General features: G+C 37.7%; 1 protein-coding gene across 1 annotated transcript in view; it reads right to left on the bottom strand.

The window, feature by feature from the left end:
- Positions 1–5,595: 5,595 nt before the first annotated feature.
- LOC107104149 (putative selection and upkeep of intraepithelial T-cells protein 1 homolog) overlaps positions 5,596–11,394 on the bottom strand; it is a 14,122-nt gene continuing 8,323 nt past the window's right edge. The window contains exons 2-6 of the mRNA XM_015404080.1: positions 10,901–11,257; positions 8,125–8,338; positions 7,655–7,719; positions 6,575–6,688; positions 5,596–5,916 (exon numbers count right to left, since the gene is read on the bottom strand). Coding sequence (XP_015259566.1) covers positions 5,762–5,916; positions 6,575–6,688; positions 7,655–7,719; positions 8,125–8,338; positions 10,901–11,257 — 905 coding nt within the window. The 3' untranslated portion in view covers positions 5,596–5,761. The remainder of the gene's footprint in view (positions 5,917–6,574; positions 6,689–7,654; positions 7,720–8,124; positions 8,339–10,900; positions 11,258–11,394) is intronic.

Here is an 11,394-nt window from a genome sequence, read left to right as displayed (position 1 = left end):
ATATAGAATACAGACTAGAAGTTTGGACACACCTTTTCATTCAAAGAGGTTTCTTTATTTTCATGACTATGAAAATTGTAGATTCACACTGAAGGCATCAAAATTGTGGATTAACACATGTGGAATTATGTACTTAACAAAAAAGTGTGAAACAATTGAAAATATGTCTTATATTCTAGGATCTTCAAAGTAGCCACCTTTTGCTTTGATTACTGCTTCGCACACTCTTGGCATTCTCTTGATAGTGTAGGGGTGTGTAGGTCTCCAACCCCCAGTGTAGTGAGCTGAGGATTGGAGACCTATCTTCCTCTGACACTACCACTCTCACAAACCCCTGACCCACCCACACCTTTGGTCCTGCCTTCCTCGCCCCTCACAGTCACTTAAATGCAGGTGAGAGGCCAGCTGATGAAGTTGAAACAGAGGAAAGCCTCAGGACTGGAAGGCATCCCTCCCCCCAAGGCTGCTGAGGACCTGTGCAGATGAGCTGTGTGAGGTCTACAGCTACATCTACAATCAGAGACTCAGCCTGGGGTTGGTCCCCACTCTGTGGAAGGCCTCCTGTGTGGTTCCAGTTCCCAAAATGTTGCAGGCTAAGAAAATAAAGAGAGGGGCCAACTTTCTACTATCCACTTTAAGGGGCAGGTCCTTGGTGGAAAGCCAAACCTTCTGACACACCTGGTAAGTGGGTGTCGGGACCCTGCAACAGTTGGCAGCTTTGGCTTGACCAATCAAGCTCTTTTCCAGGCCCGCTGGCACCTGAGAGCAAAAGGAACCTTGGACTCTTTCTCTTAAATGAGGAACACCGTTGGCTGGAAACCCAAAAAAAAACAAAGAATGTGGAGAGCCCAGTGGTGCTAGAGGGAGCTGAATTAATTGCATGCTCCACCCTGGAGAAGTGACTGGCCCACTTAGTGAGATCAGTCTCACAGAGAATATGGATCGTGGTTTCATTTTCCTGGTTGGCCCTCTCTGTCTGACCGTTCGTATGGGGGTGAAAGCCTGACGACAGGCTTACAGTGATCCCCAACAAGGAGTAGAAGTCCCTCCAGAATTGTGACACAAACTGGGGACCCCTATCGGAAACTATGTCTGAGGGAGGACCATGTGAAGAAACCTCTTGAATGAGAACCATCCCCATCTCCTTGGGAGAGGGGAGATTGGGCAGCGGAACTAAGGAGACCAGCTTGGAGAATATGTCAGCAACAGTGAAGATGATGGTGTTACCTCCGGAACCAGGTAATCTGGTGATGAATTCCATGACTATATGACACTACGGCTGACTTTTGGACGTCTTAGACTGGTTACAGATAGGACAGGCTGCCACAAACACCCGCTCAACTGTAGACAGAGAAGGCCACCAAAACTGAGCCTGAAAAAAGCTGATGGTTTTGGAAAAACCAGAATGACAGATCAAATAAGAAATATCCACTTCCACAATAAATCATCTCTCAAGGTTGGGAGACACCAGAACAGGTGCAGAGGTAGCAAATCTTTATTGTGATATCCGTCAGTAAATTCAAACTTTGGTTCAAAATTAAACTGGTTTGATATGGCAGAGCCGTTTCCCCTCGCTGGAGGTAGATGGTGTCTGAGAAAGGAGGAAATTATGGTGCCTTTCTTTTGCCTTGGAGGTGGGCAACCACGAGTCACTATTTGTCATCAAAATAATTGCACTTGTTTTTGTATAATTTCAGAGGACAAATGTTAAGCTGTTCAGTTTGTTTCATCCCCAAAAAACTCAAAACACAGTTTTCCAGATAATGCTGGTGAACCAACTGTGTAGTTTCCTTCAGAAAACCAGGCTTACTAATCAATTATTAATTTTCTTTTCTGTAGGCTGAAGTTGTTACCCATACAGGCGTCCTATCATTCTAGTAAAATGTATCAATTAAATTTACTTTTTGGGCAGGAATTTAGATGATTGCTTTTGACCGTGTTTTTGGTGAGCCACATTTTTTCAATCAGAATTAAAATATATTCATTTTATAATCAAGAACTAGCTTATAATGCAAGTTATTGCCTACCTCTGTAGAGAATTAAGACAGTCAATGTCATGTTGCATTGTGGGAGATCTCTGGCATGCTGGTTAAATATATTAGTCACTTTTACCCGTTAAGGCTATCCAAGTTTGTCATTGAGACTGAGTTCTTTGAATAGGTTGAGAACATTTTAAATTTGCTTATGCCAGGTTTGACCCAAGATACCATGTTTGTCTTGGTGTTGACTAGGCCTAAATGTTTTTCTTACTTTTTTTTTCGGTAAGTAATTCTTAATTTTGGTTAGCAGAAGAATATAAAAACATTTTTTTTAACACTTAAATATATTCCCAATAAATAACAGATCTTGAAAGAAACTGTTACGTAAAATGATAACAGAACAAAAGAAAATGCTCTTTGGAGGAAAATGTGTTTGGGAGGACTAGGTTTAACAACTAACAATGCTATTTGCATGCCGTTGTCCCAGTGTATACTGTTTTGTTGTGTTGTTTTGTTTAGTATTAAAATAAAAACACTGGACTCATACAGGCAGGTTGTTGGAAAAAAAGGCATCCCAGTGTCGTCAACCAAGAAGCTATAGTCCCTTTTTGACATTGGTGGACAGGAGAATAGTCTGAGCTTTAATGTCATGGTAACATAATCTCTATTTGTTGCAACAGTTACTTCCTGTTGTTATTAGTGTCAAATCATCGATCATACAGCATCAATAATCTTTCTTCTCACTGTGAAACCATAAGACAAGGCAAGTTTATTTATATAGCACAATTCAGTACAAAAACAATTGTTTTACATTAACAAAACAATAAAAAAGAAGAAACATAAAAGCAAAATAAAAGAAAATAAAGATAAAAACATAATAAACGCAGGTAGAACAACAAATAAAACAGTTGGGCCTCAAACAAATGAGAAATCAGTTAACAGCTTAACGTTGGACAGTCAAAGGCAGTTCTGAACAAATGGGTTTTTAACTTTAAAATACAGTGAGTGAATTGTTTTTTTTTACCTGATACACATAGTGAAAGACATGAAGGCATTTAGCACATCATAAATTCACTTTAATATATACTTAATACTTGATCAAAGATTTGATTAAAAGGATGTTTTTGTTTAATAAACAGATTGAGTACGGAAGTATAAATGTACAAATGCACCCATTTACTTGATGTAAAGTAGCAAACATTGATCTTTCAAAACATTCATAGTCGATTCTTGTTTATTATTGCAGGGAACCCTGTGGACACCTACTGTACTGCGATCATTGGTCAATGATCAGAAGGGAAAGAAACATGGGTCGGAAACATGTTTTCGGACTCTAACAACTGATCCTACACCAAGTTCAATTTAAAGTCATCTTTATTGTTCAAAGTCCACATACATGGGAATTGGTCTTTAGCTCTATGTTGCGGGTATTTTGCATTGATCTCTTTTCATATTGCATTTATTTCTATGGCCTAATCCTGACAGTAACCATTGCCAATACATACCCGATTCTAACCAAAACTCAATTCACACCTTAGTCCTAAACCTAACCACGACCCGTATCCCAGATTCCACATCCTCCATCACCACTCTCCCCATCCTTCAATTTAATTATTGGATGCAAACTATTGGTACTTCAATATACCAGGAAGCAGATTTCCAATTCATCTTAATCAAAATGTTTATTTTATGCTGAAAGGCTTTAAAGCTTCGTCAAATCCAGTCATAACAATTTCCAAGAGCCCATCTCACATCTTCAAAAGAAACTTCTTATCGCAGGCATTGACCAAGAGATGCTGATTTTGGAAGTAGAGAACAAACCAATTTTGTATAATTGTAGTTATCTGTACTATAAAGGCCCTAAAAGAATAGAAAAGGCTTTGGCAGAAACTGCATGTGTGATGGATGCTGATGGTGAGTTTCAATCATGTCATATTAAATTAGGCGTTCATTACCCATAACAGCATAACAGTACAACGCCAATAACTTGTGTAATATGTAATGTACAATTATTATTAAATATCATGTGCAATTATTCCCTTTTTTCTGTATTTTTTTTATACCCAATGCAATATATATATATATATATATATATATATATATATATATATATATATATATATATATATATATATATATATATATATAAACTTTGCTTGTAGATTTCGGTTACCTTAGTAACCAGGCATAACTTTTCTTTTTTTTGCTTCTATTTGGAAGAACCTTGAGTTTGGATTAATTTAGTCTAGCAGGATTTGACTGAGACAATGCGACCTTGAACAGAGAGGTACAGTAGCAAGGCGGTTCTGACTACCAGTGACCAAATCTTTGGATTTAACATTTTAATCTGCTCTAAGCACAGGCTACACAAAAATACATTCTCCACATGGTAAGAATAAGAAAATATTTTCCTTCATACAATAAATAGTGCATGGTCTTCTGTCATTAATCTTCAATAAATATTACGATAAAAAAAATAACACTTTCTCTCATACTTAGTTAATATACTGCATCTTAAGAGTTTCTGACAAATCAAATCCTCAACTGATAGTGAGTCAAATTATGTTTAAGTTTCAAATTAACAAACATTGTTAAGGTTAAAAATCAAACTTATTTTAAGAATCGTTGGAAATATTGTCAACTATAACTTTTAGATGTCTTGTTGGCATTTTCAGCCACACTGAGACTGTAATAGGCATGTAAATCATGAAACTGAAAGAAAACCCCGGTTTACCAGGTTAGTTTAACCCTTTAAAGCCATTTGTATTATATTTGATACATGAGTTTGTGAGATTTCTGCATCATCATTGTGATGTTTTTCTTGTTGAAACACTAACTTAAATATTCAGACACATGCAGTAAACAGAACATGTATTAAAGATTATACAGAATTGCCTAATGTATCACATTTGATGCAAATAAATGATCTAATTTAACTTATACAACAGATTTCAAAAAGTTTAATGACAATCTCATTTTTAAAAATCTCAATGTCCTTTCAATTATTTCATAGTTCCGGCTTTAAAGGGTTAAAGGATTCACTACAGAAAGAAAGTAAGTAAGCTAAGTAGGAGTGCAGAGTGTAGAATGTGCTTCTCATTTGAATGTGGTTTCCTTGTATTCTGTGGCTCTGAGATTTAAAGCTACAGCGTGTAATTTTTAGCGACATCTAACGTCCAGACTGTAGACCGCAGCAACATGAACATCTCCCCCCCACAGCTTCTCCCCCCCAACAGTACGGCGAGCGTTACGGGACAAAATGTCTTCCACGACGTCCGCATCACCTACCTTCTCAAGTGATGAGGTTTGTTTACATAGATAATTTTACAGATAGTATTCTCAGGCATAATACTGCCATCTATTGTTCAGTACCGTCTCAGTTCATCTCTCTCAACTTGCCGTAGTTACTTTCGAGCGTAATGAGCGATCTCGCAATCGCTAGTTTGTTGGCTCTGCGCTGCCGTAGCGCAAAGATGTCTGCCTCCATGGCTGCGAGACCCGCTCCTATGTAATTATTAATAACGAATTCTAAGGCAACGCAAATATTAAGGTTAAGTGGCTGAGCTCGTAGATGATGATAAATAACATAGTTATGTATAATATATTAGATTTCTGACTGTATATCCCTGTAATTATTACACACTGTAGCTTTAATATCAGACTCTTTTTGGATAAACTAGGTAATGTTTCAGGTTTTGCACATTGGTGTTCTAACTGTCCTTCCTTAGAGCTTTAGTGTTGATGTCAGAGGATTAACCTGAGATATTAAATGCAGGAAATACCTATAAACCATTAACTTGTTGGTTCAATTCCTCAGTCAGGCTGTTTTGTTTGTTATCAGCTGCAATCTGCTGGTCAAGAAGGGATTGGGTTTCATTGGACTGGCTTTTTGAGGTTTGGTCCGAAATATCTGTCATCTGTTCTTGGTTTCCTCCATCTGTATGAACAAATCCAAGATGGTCAGAGTTAAAAAATGACAGTTAAACATAGAAAAAAAAGGAAACGAGTAGCCATAGACTATCCTGAGTAGAAGAAGCACAACCGCCCCCCTTACATTATTCTAATTACTATTTGACTGATACACTGCAGTATTACAGGTCTTTCGGTTAATGTTGAACTTAAATAGCAGAATATGGTGCGAAATGTTTGCATGTTGGGTTTCGACAATGACCACATTCCTGACAGAAGTAGTTTTCATTTAATACAAGTCATCAAACACCTTCAATATCCATGAAAATATAAAACATTAAAACAAAGAAGCACCAAAAAGCTTAAGAGCATAAATTCACACTTTTAAGCTGTATGGAGTTAAAGGAAAAACAAAATCATTGACGTTAGTTTATCTCTGGAAGACTTTAAGTGTATTTTGTGAATTGTCTTTCAGATGTATTAAACCATTTCAGAGGGTTAAAATTGAACAAATAAGATGCTTGTAACGCACATCAAGTGTTAACGTGTTTAAAATGTTTGCAACCGACTTTATATATTTTTTAGGAAAAAAACAAAAACATATTAGGAGTAAAAAGGGGCTTGTTTACCCTGGTGTTGCATATATTTATACATTTTTATCTGCTTAGTTGAAGATGACAACTTACCAGAACTGTAATGTTTCTTGTTTACCCAAATATAAATGCAAAAAGCTGTGATGAAAAGCAAAGTCGTTACTGCCGCTGAGATGAGATAGGACATAACACAGCTTTCCCCGAAATCTGGAACAAGAGGCGAGTTATATTAAACACCAAATACATCCAGTAATGATTTGATATTACATGTCATTAAGTCAGGCAGATGAATCTTACTTTAATTTTGGAAATCTGCTGACCATATTGCTTAGTTGCAAATTATAGTAAGAACAAGAAATACAAAAACAAAATAACATTTTTAACATTCAGCATGGAAAAACAAACCTATAAGTAAAACCAACCATGAAGCAGAGCTGGTTTGATTTAGTAGAAAATTTATAAAAAAAATAATTCTAAGCATATTTATTAAAAACACTTCGTTGCTGTACTTAAGTAGCTTTTATATATTATCTGTACTGTACTGTAGTTTTCTATGCACTTTTTCCTTTAAGATTTTAAAAAAAAATCTGTAGTTTCTACTCTTTGCTTCTACCAAACATACTCCTTAGTTTTATACATACTAATAACAAGAAGAAGTAACTGTTGCAACAAACAGAAATAAATTAAAGCCACTTAGAGAATCGGTCCAGTTGGAACCAGTGTGTTTATTATAAAACATTTATAATGACAAGGATGGAGCAGGAGACTGCAAATCCTGGGATCTCACGTATATAGCTCGCTTACACACAAAACTGGGTAAAGAAATAGTGTGCGCTGACTTCCAAGCAAATGCTTTTAACTATTAAAACTAAATGTTGTGAAAATGTACTGTCCCTCACTGCAACTCTGCCCCATTGTAAAGGTATTCATATTTTGTGGGGAGGGGAAGTTGGCGACACAAATGGTGACTGGGTGGAACCGAATCACGTTTACATCATCATTTCTCTCAGACTAATAATTTTACTCATCTATTTTTGTTTATGTGTATCTTTGGTTTTAATTAAGTAAACAATGTGAGTGCTTTTGCTCAGGCCTTTTTAAATTAGATTAACTGAGGTGGAAAAAAAGCTGTTTCTGATGTAAAGATTTAGTGAAAGTATCCAAGGTTTGTACCTGGAAGGAGGATTTCCGTCATCTTGCTGTGATTCCTTTGCTGCTGGTGAACTTTGCACACAACCCTGTAATAAAATATAATAAAATATAATAAATGTCACAAGACAAGCAGCTTTAACCTGAAAAATGGAGACAATTCCAATGGAAAGGCTGCTTTTTCATTAAATCTGTAGGAAATTGATCAGATCTCATCAACATTTACAGATATTAGATTCAACCAACTTCCATTCATTTAATAAACAATATTAGTTTATTCTTTTAAATATAAAAAAAATGATTAAAAAAACAACAACACCCTGAAGCTTTCTTCAGGGTACAATGATTCTTCTTCTACTGATGGTGCATCAGCTCCCTCTAGTGGTTAGTTTTGAGCACATATTTAAACACCTTCCCTGCTCATCTAGAATCTACATGAATTCCAATGAGTCAGTCTGTTTAAACACCATAAAGAGTTTCTAAAGTTAACTTACTTGCTTAGGGGATTTTGCAGAGTGACATTTTGCTTAATGTTGTAACATCCTCTAGGATCTAGTTCTTGTTTCTGCTCTTCTTCAGTGAGTTTGTTTCCTTCATCATCCACAGTTGTCATCACCGGCACTGGCATCCAGCAGAGGGCTTCACACTGAACAGTAACTCCTCTGCTGTCCACAGAAACCACAGAAAGCTTTGGATCCGAGGACGACGCTGTGAAGAGGGCAACAATACTACTTAAAATAAGACTGCTTAAAAATACAGCAAGAAAAATGTCTAAAGCCAATCAAAATGTTTTGCGGAAACAGTTACCTCCATGTGCTCACCTTTTAGTTGAAGAGTATGCATATATTTGGCCCTAACAAATTATACTTATAGATTCAATCTATTTATACAACAACACAAAACATGTAAAAGCGACTTTTCTAAATAATTGCAGTGTTATCTTGCATAAGCTTTCTTTACTAAAAATTTTAAATTTAAAAATTAAATACCTGAAATGACTTTCAAATTCATGCTGTGAGCCTTTTAAGTCAGGCAAACTGATGTTTTCTTGGAGAAAAGTCCTCATATTCATACCCCATCAAACAGGCAATGTTTGGTTAAGAATTAACTGCTTGCAAATCCTCAACTTAACAAAAGTAAATCAAAACTTTTCGATGTAGCGTTGTTGGAGGTATTTAGTGAGATTTAACTTGAATGCCAATATTAGCAGCACCTGTGGTGTGGTTAAAACATCAAACAGGAGGAGCACTGCCAGAGACCTGTACAATGACCTCCAGCAGGCCACAAATGTGAGTGTGTCTGCAATGGTTAGAAAATGGCTCCACGAGGATGCTATGAGGGCCTAGTGTCCATAGATGGGCTTTTGCTCACGACCCTTTACGGCCCAGGATGGTTGGCATTTTCCTGAGAACACCAGGATTAGCAAATTTGCCACTGGTGGGCTGTACTCTTCACAGATGATAGCAGGTTCACACTGAGCAGATGGGACAGAGTCTGGAGACATTCCGAAGAGCGATCCACTGCCTGCAACATCCTTAAGCATGACCAGTTTGGCAATGGGTCAGTAGTAGTGTGAGGTGGTGTTTTTTGTTCTCACCAGAGGTAGCATGACTGCCATTAGCTACCTAACGGCTACCTAGATGAGATCCTCAGACCCCTCGTGAGACCATATGCTGGTGTAGTTGGCCCTGGGTTCCTTCTAATGTAGGACAATTCTAGACCTCATGTGGCTGGAGTGTGTCAGGAGTTTCTACGATGATGAAGGCTTTGAAATTGTGGTCTATCCCACCGGATCCCTAGAACTGAATCAGCCTGAGCACATTTGGGACATTATGTGTCGTTCCATCCACCAGCATCACGTTGCACCACAGACTGTCCACGAGTTGGCAGATGCTTTAGTGCAGGGCTAGGAGGAGATCCCTCTTGAGACCATCTGCCACCTCATCAGGACTATGCCAAGTCATTGTAAGGAGGTCATGCAGGCTGTGGAAAGTTCGGATTAACCTGTAGTCCGTTTATCCACTTTTGTATGTAGGCGTGCAGGTGGCGCAGTAGTTAGTGCACACAACCTATGTAGGGAGGCCTTAGTCCTCGACACGGCCGATCCGGGTTCGAATCTAGCCTGTGGTCCTTTGCTGCATGTCTCTCCCCCTCTCTCATACGCCCTTTCCTGACAGTCTACTGTTGAAAAAAACGACTCGCTAGTGCCATTAAACTAAGCGACTCAACATCCAGGCCTCCATTGGTTAATACATTTAATTTCCTTTGGTGATTTTGTTGTCAGCTCATATTCAGTGAGAATATTTCATTCATTCAGATCTAGGATGTTTGATTTGAGTGTCCCCTTTACTTTTTGGAGCAGCGTAGTTCAACATCCATACTCTTTTCCAAATTTCCCCAAATTAGCTACTAAAATCTTAGGATACATTTACACTGCAAGTGTTCTAATTTTCATTTTTTTTTTAATGGGTCCTTCTGTCTACTTAAATGCGACCACCATTAGACTCCAGTCTGAACGTCTCTCAGCCCAACAGGACTCGCATGTGCAGGAGGACAGAGTAGACATCACACTGTTTAGAGAGGAATAACAGATCTCTGCATCTCTGTGTTTTCATCATAGGAACAGACAGTAGTATGATTTTGTTATAACAAGATGAAGAAAGGTTAAAAGGAGAGAAGAACCATTTCCAGTTTGATTTTGTGCAGAACTGACTGCTGTGATGGATAGGATTTGATATGAATGCCAGAGTCTGGATGATGACGTGAGAGTTGGATAAAATGTGACATGAATGTTAGACAGAAGACATTTTAAAAACTGATCTGATTTAGTACTACATATAGAGGTGGTTTTTTTAGAGAGAAATGCATGTTGCATCTGTGAAAAGCACATTGACCTCAAGGAAATTGTTTGATTTCACTATGCTTATGCCTTTGCTCTTCATCCATTACTACACCAAAAACTATTTATAGTTTTAGGTTCCATCCTTCTTATCAGGGCACCCTTTTTCTCAAATTACCCCTGTTCTTATGTCTACTTGCTGTTTTCCAACTAAGTTGTCTAAAAATAAAAATAGAAAAACAAAATGAAATTTTTAACCATTTCTATTTTCAATTTTCTACATCATACATAAAGGCTTTTGTAACCTTGATTCTAAGAAGTGCAATATAAATAAAAAGTCACCAACTTCTTTACAGCACTGGGTTAATCAACCCTGTCATTAATTAATGGGAACACAAAAAGTTTGGAAAGGGTAAATTCGAGAAACATACCAACAACCAACTCTACGATGCTTTCTTCTTTGGTTTTATTCTTCCAGATGAGTAAACAGTGGAACGTCCCGGTATCGGAAAGCTTGACATTGGCGATCCTTAATGAGAAGTTCCCTTTCTGCAGCTGTCTCATGATGAGGCTGGTTCTGTACTCGAAGTCAGAATCCTTCATCTCAAAGGTCTCGCAGCCATCACGGTACAGGAAAACAATAGCTGGCATCTGCCCTTCTACCTCTTTGGACCACTCCACGGTCTGAATATCTGAACTAGCTGCTGGTTCAATAGAGCAGGGCAGGATGATTGCCCCTCCAGCAAAGGCATGGACTTGTTTGGATTGAACATCTGCAGAAAAATCACCTGGAAAATATGAGCAATAAAATCCAGCAACGTTAGGGAGAGTGGACCTACAGAGGGTACTGATATCAACCTTTACTGCAATATTTCCAGTGGTTTTTGGGATCTTTTTAAAACAAAATAAATAAATAAATAAATAA

This window comes from Cyprinodon variegatus, unplaced genomic scaffold (assembly GCF_000732505.1).
Source record: "Cyprinodon variegatus isolate N-32 unplaced genomic scaffold, C_variegatus-1.0 Scaffold1629, whole genome shotgun sequence".
NCBI lineage: Eukaryota > Metazoa > Chordata > Actinopteri > Cyprinodontiformes > Cyprinodontidae > Cyprinodon > Cyprinodon variegatus.
This window is presented reverse-complemented; position numbering and strand designations above follow the sequence as displayed.